This window comes from Lutra lutra, chromosome 1 (assembly GCF_902655055.1).
Source record: "Lutra lutra chromosome 1, mLutLut1.2, whole genome shotgun sequence".
Classification (NCBI taxonomy): domain Eukaryota; kingdom Metazoa; phylum Chordata; class Mammalia; order Carnivora; family Mustelidae; genus Lutra; species Lutra lutra.
This window is the reverse complement of record NC_062278.1, coordinates 118,057,826-118,081,065: the sequence shown is the minus strand read 5'-3', so window position 1 is coordinate 118,081,065 and position 23,240 is coordinate 118,057,826. Positions and strand designations below refer to the sequence as shown.

The 23,240-nt window shown below is 49.9% G+C and overlaps 1 protein-coding gene across 3 annotated transcripts in view; it reads left to right on the top strand.

Moving 5' to 3' along the window:
- XXYLT1 (xyloside xylosyltransferase 1) overlaps window positions 1-23,240 on the top strand; it is a 157,582-nt gene that overhangs the window by 25,498 nt on the left and 108,844 nt on the right. For all 3 annotated transcript variants that reach the window (XM_047733537.1, XM_047733555.1, XM_047733546.1), the window contains exon 2: window positions 2,172-2,319. In XM_047733537.1, coding sequence (XP_047589493.1) covers window positions 2,172-2,319 — 148 coding nt within the window. The remainder of the gene's footprint in view (window positions 1-2,171; window positions 2,320-23,240) is intronic.

Sequence of the window (23,240 nt, the reverse complement as noted above, 5' to 3'; positions counted from 1 at the left end):
GGCTGGCAGGGGTTCCCCATAGTGCAAAGAGCAGGTCCAAACATACAAGGATCTAGGACAGGGTGGGGACGATGGCCTGGTTCAGTTCTGCTCAATCGCCAGAGGAGGGAGGGTGCCGGGTGCCTGAAGACTTGCTGGGGAGTTCGGACTGTGACTGATGGCAGTGAGCCATTGGAGGTTTTGAAGCCAAGGAGAGGGAGAAGGGAAGCTGGGTATTTGGACAGTTATTCGAGAGACACTGCAGAGGCTGGTTTGGAGGGGATGGGGAGGAGGTGGGAAACCTAGGGCTTGGGGTGCTCAGGCAGCCAGGAAGTCACCGGGGTGAGGTGAGGGGAGCATGGCGGGTGTAGGAGGTAAAAGGCATAATTTGGCATCTGTATTGAGGAATACCAGAACTGGTTAAGAAGTCATGAAAAAGAAAACAACAAAGAAAGGAGTCAGGAAAAGGATAAAGGGAAATAGCTCATTAGAGAAACGTGAATACATTTGAAAAGGACAAAGAGTTATAAGAACGAGGACCCTAACACAATAGAAAAGTTTCTCCAAGTGTAGTGGTGTTTCTGAAATCTAAGCAGATGGAAAGAGAAAAGCAAACACTTAAGTGAGGGAAGACAAAAATAGGTTTGCTGCCAAAAGCAGAACCTAAAGTCGGGAGAAGCGGACGGGGCAGTGGGCCCCCACTGCGGGACCGGGAGAGGTGGTTCTTCTGGGGACCTGATGGCTGAAGGCTTTGGGGGCGCAGTCTGAGCGGGAGATGTGCTGAGACTGACGAGGAAAGGACAGAGGTAGATGGGAGGCTGGCTCCTACCTGCTTGAGGACCTCGGGGCACTGCCCACACGGGGCTTTCCTCCAGCCGGCAGAGCCCCTGTGACCAGGTGAGCAAGCCAGTCAGGGGAGCCGCAGGGCCTCTCCCTTCACTCTTGCTGTCCTGGAGTCCCCATGGTGAGGGCTGAGCAGCACATAGCCTCCTTGCAGGCTTGTCCTGTCCTGTGAGCTGCCAGGGAAGAAGGGAAGTCGAGGGGGTCATCAGCAGATCTCTTGTGAGGGCTGAGGTTGGAGGAGGATGAGCATCTAGCCTTCGGGCCTGGGCTGTATATACTGAGTGCCTCTGGTGTGCAGTGAAGTGTTTTAGGTGTCGGGGGTGGGGCGCACGGAGCAACAGAGAGAACTCGCAAGACCTACGGGAGCACAGTGCATGGAAATTTGGTAGCTGCACAGGGGATGAATTCAAAACTGGGGATAACGTCAGACCAGGAAAACCAGCTCTCTATATAGAGTCCTGTTAGTTGTCTTACCCATTCTGTTTGCTGCTTATGCTGCTTGGGGTTGCTGTTAAGAAAGAGGATGCGTTTATACCTGAAAGAGTGCGGACTTGGAATTGAGAGACCAGGGTTCAAGTTCTGGCCCTGCTGCTCAGTAGCTTTGTGACCTTGGAAAAGCATAACCTCTTTGAGCATCTGCTTTCTCACTTGTAATTGTGATAACTGATAATCATAATAGAGCTCTGCGAGGGACGGCTGGCTCACTGAAGTCCCAGGTTGTCGTGGGTATCCATGTGTGGGAAAGCGTTTCATACCGTGCAGTGCTCTGTTCAGTAGCTGCTGACCTTTCTAGATCCTAAGTGCTTTGCAGGAAGTGGTGCCTGGTTAGTCGTCTAGCTCTCACAGCATCTCCAGAGTGTCTGGGGCCCTCAGGACATGCTGGCGGAATTGATGCATGAGTCCGCTGTGACACTCTGTGTTCCATGGCCATCTTCCGGGGGTCCTCTCCCTGTCCACACTGGTGGACGGGAAGGTGGGGCATTGGACACATGGAGTGGCCCCTGGGAGTGGCGATGCCTGGCCAGCACCAGCCGCCTGGCCTGAATCTCAGTGCCAGACATTGGCATGTGGCTTCGGTTTCCAGGTGGCCTGGTTTGGAGATCAGAAGCAGAAAGCAGACTGGGGAGGGCTCCCACACCTCTTCCACTGTGTGCACCCCTGACATGCATGGGGACACAGCTCTCACCCGTGGGGCCCTGTCCTTACAGGCAAGCCTTAGCTAACTCCCTGTGGTTCTTCGTTTCCATAGCTCCGGCCTGGGCCATGCTACCCGTGGCCCTGGAGGGGTGTGTGCTGGGGGTCTTGCGTGGGTCTGCTCACTCCTGCGGTTTCCTCGTGTCCTGCTGCAGGTTGTCTTCCACGACGTGGGTGTGCTGACGGACAAGCTCTTCCCAGTGGTGGAGGCCATGCAGAAGCACTTCAGTGCTGGCTCGGGGACCTACTACAGCGACTCCATCTTCTTCCTCTCGGTCGCCATGCACCAGATTATGCCCAAAGGTAACCTGGACGCAGGCCCCTAGCCCTGGTTTCGGACTTCCGTGTCTCTTCCCCTGGCTCCAAAGCGGCCGGTGCCCTGAATCAGGGAGAAGAACTCCACTGAGACACAAGGGAGAGGGCCAGCCACAGCCTTTGTGTCACAGCTCTCTGCCCAAAGACTCAAGGACGTGGCCCTGGGGGGCACAGCTGCTGTGCCCCACTCACGAGGACAGTGGGACTTGTGCAGTGTGCTGTCCCCAGACTCAAGCAGGGCATCTGGGCTCCAGGCTTGACCTAGCTCCTGCACACACCCCAACCCCCAGGACTCAGTTTGCTCATCTATCTGTAGAGTGGCAGGTTAGGCTAGGGGTGTTTCCATTCAGATCTGTGATCCCATTCTCTAGTTTGTACCTGGACTTATCTGACTTTAAGATATCCAATCTACATGTGAGAGGTGCAAATTAGAACTCAAGAGTTGTTTTTTTTTTTTTTTTAAGATTTTTAAAATTTATTTGACACAGAGAGAGAGAGAGAGAGAGAGAGAGAGTGCGTGAGAGAGAGGGAATATAAGCAGGGAGAGTGGGAGAGGGAGAAGCAGGCTTCCCGCTGAGCAGAGAGCCCCATGCGGGAGGGAGCTCAATCCCAGAACCCTGATTATGACCTGAGCTGAAGGCAGACGCTTAATGACTGAGCTACCCAGGTGTGCCATAACTCAGAATTTTCTGAAACTTTGATGCACAACCAGAGGATTTTCTGGGCTTTGGTCCTTCTGGGGCAGAAGAGATTGATTGTCTGGTCCATGATAGGTGGGACTTGTGTGGAAATGCTGGCAAGTCTGGTCATCCTTGAATTAGAACCCTTGGAGGTTTCTTGTTAGTGGGGTGTCCCAAGCTGCTGGGTTCTCTTCCTCCTAGCCGTCCTTGATTAATTCTGGAGGGCTGGATATTCCTCCCAGTTTCAGGCCATGGTGAACCATGACCTGAGCCTTTTAGGGGTGTGGAGGGGAGTTTGGGGGTCTTGGGGTAGCTGGGACCTGAACTGTGACTGTTGGGGTTTCCAATAGTCAGACCAGGAAGAACCTGATCCCCCAGGGGACAGCTAGGCCATTTGGAGGAGACCTGCTGCTCCAGCCCAGCAGACCAGAAGTGAAAGAGAGGTCAGGAGCCCCGGTGTTGGAAGGGGCCTGTAAGCTGGGAATTCAGGTTGAACTGGGTTCCCCTTGGCAGCATGGTGTCCCTGGACGCCACAGGGAATGCTAGCCTGTGCACTGTGGCTGCGACTCTGTCTCTGCGAGGCAAGTCCCCGAACCACGGAGGCCTCTGAATATTCTCTTGCTGGAAGGCCAGGGCTCAGGGAAATTTGCTGAGCAGGGAGGGGTCTGAAGGAGAGAGGGCGGCGCGGGGGAAGAGCTAGCATTTGTGCAGCTCTGTGAGTTCACCAATTCTGCCCCCAGCGCTGTGCCATCATAGCTGGGAGACTGAGGGGTGGGCTTGGCCAGGGTCAGACAACCCTTTAAGCGGCAGGGCTGGGATTTGGGCCCCAGTCAGACTGAGTTGGAGGCCCACTTCTCTAAACAGCAGCTGCTCTGTCCCCTCAGAGTGCTGCGAGTGGTCCCTCTGGGTAGGAGCCGTGCTGGCACCATGGGGAATGCAGATGGAAGGAGGGTATTCCCACTGTCCTGGGTTCTAGGGGGAGACAGACACAGTGCTAGTCCCAGCCCTGCTACCAACCACTTGTGTGCCTTTGCTGAGCCACTTAGCCTCTCTAGGCCTCAGTTTCCCCACCTACCAAATGAGAAGATGAAGGGTGCTGATCTAGTGAGCTATTTGGCTTGTATTTGGAAGAGTCCCGGACTACAGGAATCCCCCTGTGGGTTTTGGCGGTCCTGGGGAGCTGAGGGAAGAGGGGTTCTACCTTTATCCTACCCCTTGCTCCTACCCCTCCCCACATCCAGCAGTCCTTCCTGATTACTGCATGGATAAAGCTTTGAAATAGGATTCTATGTGGTCAGAGGACTCCATGATTAAACTCATTTGAAGCATCTTGATGAGAGGGGCCTTCAGGATCCAGCCAGTCTTGTCCTGCATGCATGATTAGTTCAGCGAAATGCTGTGAGGGAAGGACCCACAAGGGACAGCAGGAGATCTGGGAGGAGCTGTGCCCAACTTCCCCTCACTGCCTCCCTTCCCCCCCTCCTCCCTCATCAGCTGGTAGGTCACTTCCCAGCATGGGCTAAACTCCAGCCCAGGTCATGCTTTGGGGCCCCCAGAGGGAGGGGAAACACAGCTCCCTGGGGCTGGTGAAGGCAGAGAAGCTGGCTGTGCCTCGCAGCGCCAGGGGGAACCAGGCAGATGATGAGAGTTAGGGAGCCCCCAGACTGCCGTCCCTCTACTCTCTGCCCTGCCTTGAAGCCTGGTCTTGTCCCCGGGAGGGGTGGGCAGTGCCTGCCGGGATGAGGCTGTGGCCAGAGCTTTGCTGTCTTTGCAGTAGATCAGATGCTGGTGTCCCTCCAAGTGCGGTTCATGCCCCTGAGGGGCCTGTGTCCTGTGGGGAAGGAGGGGAGGTGCACAAACACTGAATCCTCTCTTGGGTTCTTCAGGCAAATGACAGTGTGTTGTGCCCAAAGTCCACTTCCTATGAAGAGAGTTCCTGAGAGTTACTAAAATCTGACGGCCATAACACGAAGCCAGCAGTCCCGGAGTTCCTGCAGGGCTGGGTGTCTCTGCTGAGGGGTCTGGCCGCCACACAGCACTTAGCAGCCTGAGAAACTCCTACCGGCCAGGTCCTTTGGCACATCCTGTGAGGTTTGGAAGGATGCTTTGTTTTCATGCACCCTTCATGCTGCCTTGAGTCTGTCCTGGCTCTTTACTTTTTGGTATTCTTTTTTTTTTTTTTTTTAATCTTAGAAATCAGTGTTTTGTGCTTTGTTGACGGTTTTGTTCTTGTACAATTGGTGTGTTTTTGCTATTTTAGTTATTTTGTTTCTTTCACAGAGTTCTTCTTTCTGTAGGAAAGTGAGAAGGGAGTGGGGTGGGTCACAAGTCCTTGGTCCCACCCAGGAAGGCTGGGTCAGAACAGCTTACAGTCTGCCGAGTTATATCTCAGGATGTCCTGTCTGATGCTTGCCCCAGACATCCCAGTTAGTTCTCTGTGTGCAAGCCTGTCCTCTCCATCCCCTCTTGGAGCAGTGGGCTCACCCTTCTGCACCTGAACCACCCTGAAGATATGTTTACTTATTCTATCTTATTTTATTTTAAGACTTTATTTATTCGAGAGTGACAGAGCAAGTGTGAGCATGAGTGAGAGAAAGCACAGGCAGGCACAGAGGGGGAGGGAGAAGCAGGCTCCCCACTGAGCAGAGAGCCTGATGTGGGGCTCAATCCCAGGACCCTAGGATCATGACATGAGCTGAAGGCAGATGCTTAACTGACTGAGCAACCCAGGCCCCCTACTTACTTATTCTATTTTAAATGTAACCTTCATAAAAGAATATCTGAAAACTACATAAGAATAGAAAAATTTATCCTTCTACTACTACATAAACACGAACTCCTTCATTACCTCCTAATATGTTCCCAGCATATAGCTTTTTAAAAACTTAGATGAAGTAAGAGTTTTGCCATATATTAAAACATTCTCCGTCTTTCTGTGCATATCACAATATGAACTTGGACATTAAGCTCAAAGGATGAAAGAAATGGTGCAAGGAAAGCCATGTCATGACATTCTCAATTAGTGTGACTTATCACCATTTTCTGTGTGGTCACAGTCTTGGAAAAATTTCTGAATGCTTCCATCAAGTAGATGAACCCCAGTTCACTTTATCATTTCCCTGTTCTCAGTTACCTGACACTTTGTGGGTTTTTTTGTTTTTTGTTTTGTTTTGTTTTGTTTTACAATCATAAATTATACTGTGATTAATATCCAAATATATAAAGATAATTTTCTCTAATTAGGATTATTTCCTTATGGTAACTCCCCATGGCTGGGGTCACTGGGCCAGAGGTGATCCTTACAAAGCCATCCTGTGTCAGTTGCCCCCTATCCCTGGGTCACCAGCCTACACATGAGAGGGTCTGCAGGATTTTCTCTGCTCACTGCTGTTGGCCTCTCAGGGGGACCTCCGGCAGCCACATACAAGTGTCAGCACAGTTCCTGTCCCCTCACCAAGACAGGAAGCAAGGAGCTGAAATCGGGGCACTGCTCTGAGTCAGAAGGCATGCTGGGCCTCCTGGCCTGGTTCTGGTGATCTGTCCCATGCTCATTCTGACAGCCAGACCTGTGGGACTACCCTCCCACACCCATGTAGCCCCGCAAAGCTTACAAAACCTGGTTTCCTCTCTCCTCATCTTGGCTCCTTGCTTCAGCCCTGTGGAGAGGGCCTGGCTGGGCTTGGTGGGGGTTGGTTAACCCCAAGTGTTTTGCTCTGATTGTCTCTCTTGAAGCAGCACTGCCTAGACTGTGTCTGTAGAGTGAGGACCAACGGGTCCTGCCTGCCAAACGTGCTGGCTCTGATTTTGGTCAGAGCTCATTTTCCTTCCGGTTGCCTTTTGGCAGGGTCACATGTGGCTGGCTGGCCCGTCCTGCCACCGACAGGCAGCCACTCTGCTCCTCGCTCACACCCACGGGGCTTTTCTCTCCTCATCTTAGTGCTGTTAGGTTTGCCACCGTTGGAAGCATCTTTATGCAATGGAAAAGAAAACATTTTTTGCCCAACTGGAACTGGAGGGAGTGAAAAACAGCCCCTCAGGGCCCTCCGGCTTCCCTCTCCTGTGTCATGCGGCTCCAAGGAGCTGTTGGCTTCAGCTGAGCAATAGGGGCCATAAAAATAGGCGTCACCGAGCCTTAGCCACGACGCCTGGCCTGTGGTTGTGGTGTTCTCCCTGGGCAGGGAGGGCAGATGCCCAGATAGTCAGCAGTCGTTAAGGCTGCCCCAATGCCCTAGAAGTCTCTCTCGGAAGGTTCTTCTGTCCTGGGGTCAACCCTTTGCCAATAGACCTGCTTTGCCGAGGGTCTAGTGTGTGCGTGGTGTGGTGCTGGCCACTGTGGTGTCTCGGAGATGCTCTCCGGGCTCCTGCTTCGTGGGCTCATGGCAGTGGGATGGCTTGCATGGTCTGGCCATTAGAGTGGGACATCAAGAAAGCCACAAGGGAGAGGGGTGCCCAGGGGGCTCATTGATAAGGTATCTGCCTTCAGCACTAATGATGATCCTGTGGTCCTAGGATGCAGCCCTGCATCAGGCTCCCTGCTTGGCAGGGAGTCTGCTTCTCTCTCCCTCTGCTCCTCCCCACTGCTCGTATTCTCTTTCCCTCAAATAAATAAAATCTTTTAAAAAAGAAAGGAAACCACAAGAGAAAGCCACACACAGTGCTGAAGTTTCACAAGGGGATGACTTCCAGGCATCTGGTATGAAGGACGAGGGCTTCATGGAGGAGGTGGTACTTGAGGTGGGCTTTGAAGGGTGGGTGAAGGGTCATTGTTTGAAATGGGTAGTGAGCAGGTGAGGCAGTTGGGAAGTTACGGTGTGCCTTTGGGAAATGGCACACTGCCTGTTTTGATGACTGTATCAAAGCCCGTGTTTGGAAAGTAGTGGCAAAGAAGTTGGGTGAAAGAGGCTGGCATGTGCCATGGAAGCTTGGATGCCAGGCTGAGGGGCTGGCCCTTGTCCATGGGAGACTTTTGTGGGCATTCTTGACATGGAGGAACCTGACCAGACTTGTGCTTTTGGAAGGCTGATGTGTCTGAGATGGGGAGTGGATCACTGTGGGAGGTAGTGGGGTCCAGCTTCCTCCCCTTACTGAGTGTGGGCTGGGCTGTGAGAGACCCACATGTGGACTCCCTGGCCTTAAGCAGCAGCTAGGCTTGAGTGTCCCCATGTGTATGTGTGTGTGAACGTGTAACTGTGTGTACCAAGCATATTGTACACGTGGAAGGTAAACCCTGGCAGGCATCCCCAGCCTTTGCATGAGAGTCCGGGGGCCACGGAAGTTATGACACTGACATTGTCCTGGCCGCTCTAAGGCCAGTGAGGACCTAAGTGGCAGCTTTTAACAGGTTCATGGGTCCAGAACAAGAGGACGTAGAATTATGAGAGTAGGCAGAGCAGATAGTCTTCCATTTGGAGCTCAGTTAGGAGGTTGTAAACTGCAAAACCATGCAGATAGTCCTGTCACAGTACCGCTTGCCTGGCAGTCCTTCACACTTTAGTGTAAATTAGCCCCATCTGATTGCTCTACTCTGAACACTGAATTGAGAAAGATGCCCCCAGCCCTATGCCTGGGGATTTGGGGTGAGCAGAGAATACTCAGTTCTGCTTCAAGTGAGGCAAAACTCAGTCAAGGTGAGAAGGCAGACAACTCTGGAGAGACAGCAGAGCTTTTGGCTCCATTGTAAGGAGGGACTTGGGCGTGGGGGAGGCATTCAAGCTCAGGTGCCCCACATCATAGCCCTCTCCAGCCTGGCTTTCCTCATCTGTGCGCTGGGGGTAACTTGACTCTTTCTTCCTTGCTTCCAGGCTATTGTGAGGGGAGGTCAGTGTGGAAAAATATTGAACAGTGATATGTTGATGACGATGATGGTGATGATTATGACTGTACACCTGAAAAACACCAGGTCAGATACCCCTCTGGCTGTCCAGATCGCCAACACCTGTCCCCCACACTTGCCAGCAGGAGAAACCTAGTGCCAAGTTAGGTGGAGAGGACTGTGCAGGATAGAGGTGGTCTGGTTGGTTGTCCTGTCAGAGGTGGAGCAGGGCGTTCTGTTGTCCCGGTGGTGTGTGACTGTGCATCCCTCAGGGACGATGATACTGAGTTGCGGGGAGCAGGGATTGTCATCCCTTCGTCTAACCCCCTCACAGTTCTGTGCTGAAACAGTAATTGAATAGGCCCATTTTACAGATGGATAGCATGAAGCCCAGAAAAGGGAGGGCATTTCAGCAAAGTCACCCAGTGACTAAGAGATTAGGACCTAGGTTGTCCAACGCCACTTCTCTCCCAGCCTCGGTTTCCCCAGCCTCGGTTTCCCAGCCTCGGTTTCCCCAACACCTTTCCGAGCAGGTGTTGGGCTCTCTCAGCTGCTCTGTCCCCTGCACCCCAGTGTCCTCTGAGTGTCCTTGGGGCACATACTCTTCTGGACACAAGTCAGGAACGTGCTGGCCATGTCGGCAGTGTGGGTGTCTGCTTTCTGTGTGTTCCACAGTTTTCTGTTCGGTGTCCAGCCCTCCAGATATTTGCACGAGTGTGTGTGCGTGCTTGTGCGTGTCTTCACTCTAGGTTCACAGAGTCCCCTTGGGCGTTTGGCACTTTGGGCCTTTGTAGCTTCTCTATGTCTGTTTCCCTATATGTTTTTATCCAAGTGTCGGATTTTTTTACAAGTTTGAGATTTATAGAAAAATGATGAAGCTAGTACAGAGAGTTGGTATGTACTCCATACCCAGCTTTCCCCATCATTAGCATATAACCTTAGTATGGTATGTTGGTTACAATTAATAAACCAATATCGATACATTATTATTAATTAAAGCCCACACTTTTTTCAGTGTGCCTTAGTTTTAACCTAATGTCCTTTCCTGTTCCACGATCCCATGTTACATTCAGTTGTCATGTCTCCTTAGACTTCTCTTGGCCAGGGAATTTTCTACAACTTGCCTTATTGTTTTTGATGACCGTGACAGTTTTGAGGAGTACCGGTCAGATATTTAATAGAGTGTCCCGCTGTTGGGATTTGTCGGGTGTTTTTCTCATCACTAGACGGGAGTTATGACTTTTTGGGAAGAAGAACACAGTGGTAAAGTGCCATTTTCATCCTGTTGTATCAATAACATGTTGCAGCGTATCTAGAGTATGTGATTTATTACTGTTGATGTTGGCCTTGATCTCCTTTGCTGAGCTAGTACTTGTTTGATTTCTCGACTGTGAAGTTCCTCTCATTTGCCTCAGCCTGTGCTTTAAGACTATGGATGGCCACTTTTCAGAGGGTATGTGTCCATCGCTTGGGCTCCATCCCACGTCCTGCTGGTGACATCTGCCTCCTCATAGTGCCAGCCATGGTCCATGGGAGCCCAGAGACTCGGAAAGACTGCTTCCCCATTCCAGAGGGTAGGCCCCACTCTACTGTGCTGGTCAAGAGATGATCATGTCCGAGCTTTCCTCGACTTCCAAGCCCAGTGTGTGCAGGGAACACTTTGCCAGGCAGGTCTGAAGCAGGCCGAAAGGGATGTCAGAAGAAAAGGAGTTCGGGCTCGGGGTCAGACTGAGCTGGGTGCAGGTTGCTGCTCTCTGACTCACTAGATTTGCTAACAAAGGAAGTTACTTGAAAGAAGCCATGTGGGACAGTGGTTGGAAACATGGGCCAGGGGCCACTGTTCCTGTGTCCCCAGCAACACCGTCACTGGCCTGTTATGTGACTCTGAACTGTCTATGTCTGTGGTTTTCTCCTCTATAAAATGAGATAACAGTTCATATCTCACGGGGTGGTTATGAGAGTTCAGCGGGTTAGTATATGCAGTGGGTTTTGAACACTTAGCTTGCCACCTTGGTGGAATTCAGCTTCCCTGGCTGTAAAATGGGGATGATACAGGACTTGCCTCAGAGGATTGCCAAGACAGTACCTATAACAGTGCTCAGCCCTGTGCCTGGCCCATGGCGAGTGCCCAGGAGCTATCGGCTGTTTGGGTGGCAATGAGGAGGCATGCCTGCAAACAGCACCAGTGGCGTGGGGCTGGAGGGACTCTCAGGCTCTTAGACCACACACTTTTTGCCTTTTGGGAAGAGCTTCTGATAGGGGATACGGACATTTTCTGCGTGATCCTGGACAAGGCATGTCTCCTCTTGTCTCCAAGGGCCATGTCTGACTGGCCTTCCTCTCAGGGTTACTGTGAGCTAGAAATGGAGTGATGCCACTGAAAACGTTTCCTATCCCTTACCTGCCAGAAGAACTTTTCCATTAGCTCCCAGAATCGGGGCTGAAATCTGCACAGTCCTAGCATGTTGTCATGACCACTGTAGCCCCATCCTGCTCGTGTTTCCTGAGGAGACTAGTGTGTGCAGGAAGACCAGGCAAGGGCACGGTGTTTCAAATTCCTGGAAAATGTGAGACTTGGGGCCCAGCCTCCTCTGCCCCAGTGTCACCTCCTTGAAGCCAGCAATGTTTTCTGTCATAGGAAATCAGGACAAAGCTGGCTGGTTTGGAATCAGGGGTGGACCCAGGCCTCCCAGCCCCCCTTCTTCTGGCATAATGGGTGCCATCACCCTGGGGGCCCTTGTTTCAGCAGTCTGTCGCTGGGGCCTCATGGTCCGGAGGCTGGAGGCAGATGACTGGACTCTTTGGAGGACAGTCTTGGGTTTGCTTTGGACCAGTGTGGCACTGGACAGGAAAGGCTGGGGCAGAACTTGGGTAATTTGTGTTCAAGTGCTGCTCAGTACAGGTTCACAGGTCCGTGTGAGAAGGAATGGAAGCAGGGCTGGAAAGCCTATAGCCTGGGACAAACCAGAGTGGGGACCTGCAGGCTGGCAGCTCTCCTTTCATTCATCGATCATTCATTCACACTTTGAAATGCTGGGGTCGGTGTACAACCTTCAGAGGAAAGCCTTTAAAATTGCATTGTTGGGGCACCTGGGTGGCTCAGTGGGTTAAGCCTCTGCCTTCGGCTCAGGTCATGATCCCAGGGTCCTGGGATCGAGCCCCGCATCGGGCTCTCTGCTCAGCGGGGAGCCTGCTTCCTCCTCTCTCTCTCTCTCTCTGCCTACTTGTGGTCTCTATCTGTTAAATAAATAAAATCTTTAAAAAAAATTGCATTGTTTTTTTCTTAAGTGAAATTTGGCAAATGTAGTAAAAGCCATATTCAGTTTGGATTGTTCTGTGCTTTTGTATCTTTACTTATTACCATGGAAGGTCTTTAATACTCTCTACTCTTTGTACACGGCAGTTTTCTAAGGTAGAGAAGGTTTTCAAAGGCTGGATTGTGGAATTTCATAATTTCGAAATCAAATTGGAAATCATTAGTCAATGTCTAATTATCCGTCAGCAAGGCAGACATGCATCTAGTGGGAAGGGTTCTGTAGGGAGATGTTCATGCATTCTGGAACCTGGGGTTTGGAGGAGAAGGAGTGCGAATTTTGGCCTCTTCTCTACCCCTCCCCCCATCTACCTCAATATCAGGAGGAAACAGAAATAAGGGGCTCCTAAACTCATTGATACTGTTTTAAATGGTTTTCCAGTCTCTAAAATCCTTAATGTGAAAAGTGCTGGCCAGCATGTGCCTGTATCCACAGTTAGTTCTCTGGGCTCTGTTTACTTTGGGGTAGAGTGGCCTGAGGACAGATGGAGGTGATTTAGTGTGGATACAGGTCTGCCACCCTGGCAGTGAGTTCTCACCCTACCCCCTGCCATCTTAGCTATCAGATATCGGGGAGAGGGAGAGCTGCCCCCTTCCCTGATTGCTCCCCAGAGGAAGGCAAAACAGAATCTGATTCCAGGACCCTGTTTACCAGTGGACATGGTCCTTGTGTAAAAGGTCACATATATGAGTGTGGCTTTCCTTTCCTGTGGAGTTTTATTCCCATTCTTGAGGCAGGAGAGGTGAGCTGGGACAGGGCTGCCTCAGCAGGATGGGGCAGGGAAGGCCCCTCATGCTTCCTTCAGCAGGAGGAGAGCGGGTCCTACCGAGACTTTGGGCTTCAGCTGTATTCTCCAGCCTGGCTTGCCACAGAATTCTCCATCACACCCAGCTAATAATAAATTGGTCCTTCACTTCTTGACCTGCTGTTCCTCTGTCTCTGTGTCTCAGACACCTCCTCAGGAGTGGGGGTCACTGGGCTGTCTCTGAGTTCTCTGGCCAGAACAACACCAAGTACAGGCAGTGATCTGTTGGAGGTGCTGAGGCTTTGCATGGAGAGTGGGGGTGATGGTTGTGCACATGTGGTGGAGTTGTGACAAAGGCAGGCGGAGATGTGCGTGAAGTGTCCTAGTGCCTCAGCACACGTGGTGTCCATGCTTTTCCTCTTGGAGGCCCAGGTACATACCAGCAAACTCCGAAGCTCTGAGTCCTGAAGTAAAAAAAAAAAAAATGTAGCTTGCTTCAACCTAGCATTCTTTTTCAAGTACAGCTTATTACCGAAGACATTTGGAGGAATACCCCTTCACTGTCTGAGACAGGGCTGTTGCATGACCTCACTTTAAGAAGTGCTGCCCTCAAATAAGGGTAATAACTATACATCTGTGTGAGGCTCTCTCTGCGGGGGTGGAGGCCATCCTGTCAGTGTTTCTTCCTCTCCCTGCAGCATGGCCAGTAGGCCGTGTCATTGGGTATGGCATTTTAATTAGTCACTACTTTATTGGTTGGACGTTGGACTGTGACTCCCTCCTTGAGTGTCTTACTCAATGTTTACCTCAGACCCAGAAGGATTAAGGAATCGTGAATCATGGCGGAGACCCCGGGGACAGAGCTGTTGGGAAGGAGGGAGATTCATGTCTTGTGCCCCTCTGCAAGCAGGGCACCCTCACGGCAATGACAAATGGGAGTGTTTCAGAGGGGGTGACCCTGAAGGTGGCCGAGGGATCTCAAAATCAACTGTTGAAGGAACTGGGCCTCCATACCAGAGAAGACATGCCGTTTTGTGAAGGGCTATCCTGGAGAGAGGGAAGCAGGTGTGTTCTGAGTGGCCCCATGAGGCAACACCAGTTATAGCTGACTAGAAGTTCTAACGGAGTCACCATCTCTCCGTCAGCCCTCGGGCGAGGCTCTTTCCCGCCCAGATGGTAGCTCCTTACCTAAAGACTGAGGGATTGGATAAGGATCCAGCATGCAGACTGGCCAGCTCGGGCCATGGACTGCAGTCTGGCAGTTTTATCATTGTTCAGGAGCTTTCGGTGGGAGTGTTACCTGGGGACTGCCTGTCCCAGGCTCGTAGCCCATGGCACCCTGTCTTTTTGTTGTTTGTGATGCCCGCTGGGCCTGAAGGCCTCATGAGCCCTGAGGTCAGCTCAGCAGACAGCGAGCTCTGCTCTGTTCACTTGCCGGCATCTGTGCCAGCTTCTGCCCGAACCGCCCTCCCCGTGGAAACCCCCAGGGCCTGCTCCCTCGCCTTCTTCAGATCTTTGTCTGCATGTCACCTCCTCAATGAGGCATCCCTGACCCTCCCGTGTAAAATTATTCTCCTGTCCTCTAAAGCGCCCATGTCCTACTTTATTTTTCTTTATTTTTCTTCATAGTCCTTATCGCCATCTGCTAGACAATGTAGTTTACTTTCTTTATTGTTTTTTGATGGTCTCTTTCCTCCACCCAAATGTAGGCTCCATGAGGGCAGGACATTTTTGTTCACTGTCGTGTTCCCATAGCCAGAAGATGTCAAGCACACATGTATTCCATAAATATTTGTCTTGTGAATTAAATGAGTGAATTTTTCTCAGGCTTGGATCTTGAACGAGTGTGTTTTGTGGATGGCCTCAGTATGCCGGAGCCTTACCAATTTTACTGAAGCCCCTTTCAGACCACCCCGGGGGGTGAAATCCAGCGGCCTCCAGTAAAATGTTTAGAAACTGGATGTTTCTTGTGGGTCAGTCACCACTAAGAGCTTGAATTTTCTGGACAACTGTTTCTTGATGGGTCCCCAAGGCCTTGAGGAGATCCAGTGGATGCTGATTTCCTGGGGTATCCGATGTGCCCCGAATGCCAGGGCTCGGTGTGGCGTGACCTGCAGGAGTTCTTGTGTGGAAGAAGCAAAAGGAGAAACAGATACGGGGAACTTGCCTGAGTGAAAACATCTGAGCAAATACTGAACCAAGGTTATAAACATGTGTCCAGTGATTCTAGCAAAAACTATTTTCTGGCAGCTCCCATGGAGCAATCTTGAGGCATTCGAGTCCCCTTACTCTGAAGAGGGACAGCAGAGCAGATCTGTCTTAAAGTGCTAAAAATAGTCATGTGATCTAGACCACTTTCTACTGATGCCAGAAGCTCTTTGTAAGCTGATGAAAATAGTTGCCAAGCTGATTTGGAACAGGAATATCTTCCATTTTCGTCCCCTCTATTAGATTCTGTCTTTTTTAAAGCTTTTCAAGATCCTCTTGGAAATTGTTGGCGACCAGGCAAAGGCACGAGGCAGTTGCCTGGTGTTTGTTGTCAGGAGGTCAAGCGGCCCTTTCTTTAGGCATCTTGTCCCCTGTGGAGGGTTGGCTGCCCCCCACCACAGGCAGGGCACTGGGGTGGGTGCTGCTGCCTTGCCCTTGCAGAGCTCACCTTCTGGTTTGGGGGAGAGACCACGCGGGTGGACGCTCATAGACTAAGGGTCGGGGTCTGCAGCTCTGGGCCTGGGCTGAAGGGAGATCGTGTGGGGTGGTTTGCCTGGAGAGCAGACCAGATACTGCCAGTCCTATCAGAATTCAGAGGGCAGGCTTCACTGAGGAAGATGAGGCAGGTTTGTGCCAGCCTTGAAGGCTGAGGAGTTGAGGGCTGAGGAGGAGAAGGGCATCATCTGCCACAGAAGGAAATCCGTGTTCTGGGTGGGGGCTGTGCTGGGCAACCCGGGTCTCAGCCTGGGCAGAGGCCTCTTCAGGGGTGTGAGGTCCCAAGTCCCTTAGTCCAGTGTACTGGACGAGCCCCTTCGGGGCTGGCATGAGGTGTGCCTCTCCTCTCTGGCCTACCTTTGTGTGGGGACCCCCTGGCAGGATTGCACTCCCATCTCTCAACTCAAGCAGTGTGTGTGCTTGCTGGTGACCAGGGCCTGTTGGTTAACCATCTTGGATATTTTTTTTTAAATAAAATCTAACTTTTTATAAAATCTGAAAGGCAGGGTGCCTGGGTGGCTCAGTGGGTTAAGCCTCTGCCTTCGGCTCAGGTCATGATCTCAGGGTCCTGGGATCAAGCCCTGCATCGGGCTCTCTGCTCAGCAGGGAGCCTTCTTCCCCTCTCTCACTCTGCCTGCCTCTACCTACTTGTGACCTCTGTCTGTCAAATCAATAAACAAAATATTAAGAAAAAATCTGAAAGGCTTTGGGGGTGGTAGGTGAGGATGATTCCCATAAGGTGTGGATAGGAACTCTCAGCAGCCAAGGGATTGCACTAAGTGAATAGACTCAGGCTGGGGGGAGGGTGTGGTGTTCTGAGGACAGGATGCTCTTTCAGGCAGCTACCACAGGCCTCCCCATAACTTCAGCCTCTGCTTTTCCACTACTCTCCCTCGTACCAGCTTCCTGCCTTGGTTCAGGGCTGACTCCTTAAATAGGCTTGCCCGGTTCCTGCCCTCGTCTCACTCACATCTGAGGCTCTGGGACATAACTGCTCCTTGAGAGGTGTATGGGCCTGTGGGAAGAAGTGGGTCATGGTTTCCTGTCTGCGTTGAGCTGGGGTAGTGAGATACAATATATATATATTTTTTTAAAGCATCATCTATCACATAATAAAGTTTGTCCATTGGAGTCATTAGTCACAGAACTGTGAAGTTCAGGGAGCTCTCAGTGCCTGGGGCAGCAGGGAGCTTCTGACTGGGGTCGTTCACCTCAAGTGACCTCCCTCTTGCAAGCCTTCTGGTCCTGACTGGATGTGACCTCTAGATGCCCTCCTTCCTTACTTCCTCCTCCCCATTCTCTTCTTTCCCTTCTCCTTCCCTTAGGAGAAAGTGAGGCTCTTTTGAGTCAACACAAGAAAAGGGGTTATTATGGGATGGCTGGGAGTGAGAGGCACGAAATTTGGGGCAGTCCTGGGGACCTGTCAGTTTTAGTGACTCTTTCTCTTTCCCTCTCTCTCATGGTATCTTTGTTTCTGTCTGCACTTCTACATTTTATCCTCTCTATAGCTGCTTTTAAAAAATGTGCTCTTTTCTGTTCCCACAGAACTGAAGCTTGCATGGGGCTTTGGTTTGTCCCGACTTCCCCATATCAGGCAGCATGTCTTGGTATTTTCCATTTTAGATCCTGCAAGAGACTCTTTGGGACAGTCTAGAGGCCATAAATTGTTGATTTTTTTTGTTGTTGCTGTTCATCCATTCAGCTGGGACCACAGCAGGTGGGACCACATGGCACCTCTCCGGCAGGGCTGTGGGAAGTGGGCCAGCCCATGATTGTGCCCCCACATACATAGCAGTCATTGACCCCTCTCATTGGAGAGGAGGGCAGAAGAGGGAGATCTGATGGGGGTTTTGCTCTCAGGACTTCATTTTCTAGTGGGAGAATGAGAAATTCCTGTTCTACCATGATCATCCATCCTGGAGTGTGTTGTAGGCAGCCTCTCAGGTGGCTCTCAGGGAGCCCCATCTCCTAGTGTTCGTGCCCTTCGTTGAGCATGGGCCGGGCTCATTGATGTCCCTCTCGAGAATGGAAGATGGCAAAGCGGTGGCAGAACTACTTTGAGATGATGTCATAAGACACTATGGCTTCCATCTTGGATACCTTTCTTCTCTCTCTGAGCCCAGGCTCTGGAGGAAGCCAGCTGCCAGGTTAGGAGCTGCCCAGTGGAGCGGCTTGCATGGGAAGGAATTGACATCTCTGGCCAATAGTCAAGAGGACCTGAGGCCCACCAGCAGCCTCACGAATGAACTGGGAGACAGTGGCAGCCTACGACCCAGTAGCATCTGGCTAAGCCATGTCTCCGGGACTGGGAAATAAGAAATCTTTGTTGTATTCAGCTGCTAAATTTGAGGTTAACTTTGTCGTGCAATAGGAGATAACTGATACAGGGGCATATGAGCCCAGAGCTGTGGGAGTGCAAAGGAGGGGCACCTTTGGCTGAGGAACTTGGGGAAGGCTTTGAGAAGTTTGTAGTATTTGAGCAAGGCCTATCTTTTTTCCATAGAGTGGAATATGGAATGGCTCTGGCACTCTTCACTTTGTATGGCTTCTGAGAACCTCCATATCTTCAGTTGAAGAAGGGCAGGATTGGCTGTTTCCTTAAGCCTCCTGCTCAGCTTGACATGTGGCATCTCTAATGAAGGCTGAGTCTCCTAGGCCCTGGTGGCCTCCATCACAGCCCTGGTCACCTGTGTGCAAGGCTGCTTAGCATTTCATATACTGGTTAGAGAGGGACAACTTGGGGCTCACAGGCCTGGCCCTCCAGGTGTTCCTGAGACCTGTGCTCTCTGAAAGTCTGCTGGGGCAGCTTCTTACTGGCTCAATTGTGGGCCTTGCCCTCGATGGGCCTTCCAGAAATAGGCTGGCTCAGCCTCTGCTAAATGAGTCTGAAGACCTGGGTTAAAGTCCCATTTCTCCTACTGGTGTTGTGGCCTTAAGGTACTGAGCGTCCCCTCTGGGACTTTTTTTTAAAAAAAAGAGTTATTTATTTATTTTAGAGAAAGAGAGAGAGCATGAGCGGGATGGGCAGAGGGAAAGTGAGAGAATCTCAATCAGACGGAGGAGCCTGTTTTAGGGCTTGATCTCACTATCCTGAGATTATGACCTGATTCAAAATCAAGGGTCAGATGTTTAACCAACCACACCAACTAGGCACCCTGGGACTTTTTAAAAATTACTCTTCTACCTTTTATTATTTTTAAATATATATACAAGTAGAGAGACTGGCGTAATGAATTCCTGTGTATCCATCACTCAGCTTCAACAGTTATCAACTCAGGGCCTGTCTTATTTTCTCTTTCCTCCCACCCACTGTCTTTCTCCCTCAGCCCAGTGTTTTTCAAACATGATATTATTATGATATTTTATTCTCAAATACTTTGATAAGTATCTCAGACAGGTAAGTACTCTTACCATAAACATAGTATCTTTACCATATTGGGCAAAATTAGTCGTAATTCCTTACTCTCATCTCGTATCCAAGCAGCATTCACATTCTTCTGTGCTCACATTTCATGTGAGGAAATGCCTTAGAAATGTGTTTTTATTGGTGTGTTCAAACTAGGATCCAGGCAAGGGCTGTATGTCTCTTAAGTCTTTCTTTCTCTCTTGCTCTCTCTTTTTGTAAATTAAACTTTAATTTTTTAAAAATTTTATTTATTTGAGAGAGAGGGAGAGGTAGAAGCAGGGTCTGCGCTGAGCAGGGAGACTGATGCGGGATTCGGTCCCAGAACCCCAGGATCATGACTTGAGCGAAGGCTTACTGAGCCACCCAGGCACTGCTGAACTTTAATTTTGAAATGGATTAACATGCAGTTGTGGGAAATAGTATAGAGATCTTTTCCCCACTTTTCCCCAAAGGTGCCATCTTGCAAGACTAATACAATGTAGCAACCAGTATATCAACATTGATCAGTGAAGATACAGAACATTTCCATCACAAGGATCTCTCATGTGACCCATGTGTAGCCACACCCCCACCAACCTTTGGCAACCACTGATCTGTTTTCCATGGCTATCTGCATCTATATTTTTGCTGTTTCAAGAATGTTATATAAATAGAATCATAAAGTATGTGACCTTTTTGGACTAGCCTTTTTTCACTCTACACAATTCTCTGGAGATTCATTCAGTTATTGCCTATATCGATAATCCATTCCTTTTTATTGCTGATTAGTACTTCATGGTCTGGATATACCACGGTTTAATCATTTGCTTATTTAAGGACATCTGGGTTGTTTCTAGTTTTTGGTTATTGTGATTAAAGCGGCCGTGACATTTGGGTACCAGTATCTATGTGACCATAAATTTTTATTTTTCTGGAGTAAATGCCTGAAAGTACAGTAGCTGGGTTTTAGAGTTCCATATTCCATTTTATAAGAAATTGCCCAACTTTTCCAGAGTGGCTGTACCATTTTATATGCCCACCCATGACGTGTGAGTGTTTCCTGAGTCTCTTTTAATCCATGGGTCTTCTCTCCCTTTGCCTCTCTTTCCTGACCAACTGGGGACAAAAACTGGTGCTGAGGTGAGCCGCATGATTGAGGTGATTCATGGCAAGCTGCTTTAGAAACTGTCCCTAGTTGGGACTCTGAGTGCTTCTCTCTCATGACAGTACATGAAAGTGGCCTCAGTACCTTCGGGAAGCCTTGTAGATGTTGAATCACTGTCTGCCCCTGAGTTTCCAACCTGGCTGGATGACACAGGGCCGCTGGGTCACCAGAGTAGCCACAAGTCAGGCTAGTTCAGCTGGCTTGTAAAAGATGCTGAGGGTAGGAAGGAGATTGTCAGGTAGCCTAAGCAACCAGGGAGACCCTAGTTCCTGCTCGCCATCAGCCAGGTTCTGGCATGACCACCCTGACTATCAGGACCTGCTCATTCTTCCTTGTCCTGGCCAGCCAGCAGTCCTCCTAAGCAGAATGGAGCAGAATGGAGAGATGCCAGGGTGTGTGATCGGGGAACGTATGTGTGTGTGCTGGCCGTTTAGCCACAGGTCCATACCACATTTGCTGAAGGTGATGACAGTTTTCTAGAACATTCACTGTGTGCAGCAAATTCCAAGTTCTATAGAAATAAAAATGTGGGGTGCCTGGGTGGCTCAGTGGGTTAAGCCTCTGCTTTCAGCTCAGGTCATGATCCCAGGGTCTTGGGATTGAATCCCGCATCCTGCTCTCTGCTCAGTGGGGAGCCTGTTTCCCCCTCTCTCTCTGCCTATTCGTGATCTCTCTGTCAAATAAATAAATAAAATCTTTAAAAAAAAAAAAAGAAATAAAAATGTGAGACTTTTAGGGGTGTCTGACTGGCTTAGTCAGTTAAGCATCTGCCTTTGGCTTAGGTCATGATCCTGGGGTCTTGGGATCGAGCCCCTCGGTGGGTACCCTGCTCATGGGGAGCCTGCTTCTCTCTGCCACTCTGCCTGCTAATGCTCCCCACCCCCCTCTCTCAAATAAATAAATAAGTAAAATCTTAAAAAAAAAAAAGAAAGATGTGAGGCTTTTAAAAAGCACTTTCCTTGTCCCTTCCCTGGAGCTGTGTCTAACACGACACTAATTCCCTCAGCTATCGTCATCCTTCCCTCATCCGCCCTTTCCCTGGCTGAGCTGTTGACTGATGTCCCCGATATTGGTGGCAGCCTCTGTTCCAGAGACCGACCTGACTAGATGTCCCCAGGTCTGCTGCTGACCTCAGACAAGAAGCCCAGCGGTTACCTGGCCTCCCGGCCTTATCAGCATCAAGAACGACAGTCCTGGTGTACTGCAGCAGAGGGCTGGGAAGAATAAGTAATAGACTTAAAGGGAAAAAAACCCAAACTATGTGCAGGGGAATCATGTTGGGGAGACACTAACCCAGCAGAGAGAATGGATGTTAGGCTGTTTGCCCCTGACTTAAATGTCGATCAGTTGCTGGATCACTGTTCTTTGTGTTTTAGAAAATGACATTTTTATTTTGTGAGATTTACCTCTGTGTTTTCTCTACTGTCTGCACACTCCTTTTGCATTGCCATTAATCACAGGCCTGGGGTTGGGATTATGTCTGCTGCTCTTGTGAAGGTTACGAGGACCCCAAAAGGGTGTTCATTGGGGCACAGGGGTGGGTACAAGCCACTCGGTGAGCAAATAATGGATCGGTGAAGGTCCAGGAGTGCTGGGAGCCTGGCATGAGCATTCATGTTAATGCAAGACACAAACATGAGCAAGAATTGTAGCCAGAAGGCGATTAGAGGTGTCGTTCTGGCTGTTCTGCAAGGACCCAGCTAGCTGTTTCTGCCTCATTGTCCCCTATATGTCTCCACTCTTTGGGGGTGGGGCGCCAGTGAATTCCAGGGAGCCAGGCTCTTTCTCTGGTAGCAAATTTGGGCCCCTGTGGCTGAGTAGTAGCCTCTCTGTGGGCAGTCACCATCAGGGCAGTAAGCCTGGAGCCCCTGAGAGCCTGGGGGGCACATTCTTTATCACGCAGTCCCTTTAACTTATTTCTTATGTTCTATAACACTTTTATTAATACCCACCACAGACTAAGTCACCTGTGAGAAGTGCTCTGGTCCCCACAGAGCTTATAGGCTACTTAGGGAGAGACCCCATTCCTGGTTATTCTCTCTTATCCACCCTCCCTCTTCCTGTATTCTCGCTGCCATCTCCTTGGGTCACATCCTTATTCTAAAATGTTATTGTTATAGTAATTTCCACGATTTCAAGAAGTTTCACCTTTGACGGGCATGTGCTGAGTGCCTTACTGTATGTACTATCTTATCTCCTACAAGCCCAGAAGGAGGTGCAATTCCATACCTTACAGGTGAGGACAGTGGGGCCTAAGGCACAGCCCTGACTGGGGAGCTGGACCCGAACTTGGACTGCCTGACTCAGGGGCCACACTCTTTACCAGGATTAGGGCATCTGGGGGATCCACAAACCTCGTGGGAACTTAGTTGAATGTTCTCACAAGTAACTTTCAAGGACAATGAACAGTGCACAAACAAAAATAACTAAGCACAAAGAAAACCAGGTGCAGTGAGTGAGAACGAGCAAAAACAAGAGACAGCAAAAGTAGGCTCTCAAAGACTTCAGGTGTTGGACTTACCAGACACTAGCATAAAAAATGTGTGCTAACCATGTTGCAAGAAACAAAAGACAGGCCTGAAAATACCTGCAGGAAACTGTAAAAAGTGACCTTGCATATTTGAAAAACGACATACAACTTTTAGAGTTAAGGAACACAGTATTCAAAAAGTTATGGGCAGTCAATTAGAAAAATCTTAAAAATGCAGATTTTTAATGGTAATCAGTGCACAAATTCCTTCATTCCTTCTTTCCTACCCCAATTCTACTCCCCTCTTCAGGGGTGAGCACAGTAAATAGATTGGTGTTTCATTTTAGGCCCTTTTCTGTGCATTAATGAATAGACATACCCCAACACGCAACAAAAATTATTTTAGTATAAATGGGATTAAACTCTACTTTTGCTTTTTCTCCCCACTTAACTTTGTGATAGACATTTAGCTGTCAATGTGTATAGATTTACCACAACGATGAAACTCATTAAGACTTATTTTTTTGGCTTTTCTTGTCTTATTTGTCTCCACATGGTACAAAATTCAGAAAATATAATAGACAGAGAAGATAAGTCTTCTTACCCTCATCCCCTATTACCAAGTGCTCAGCTCC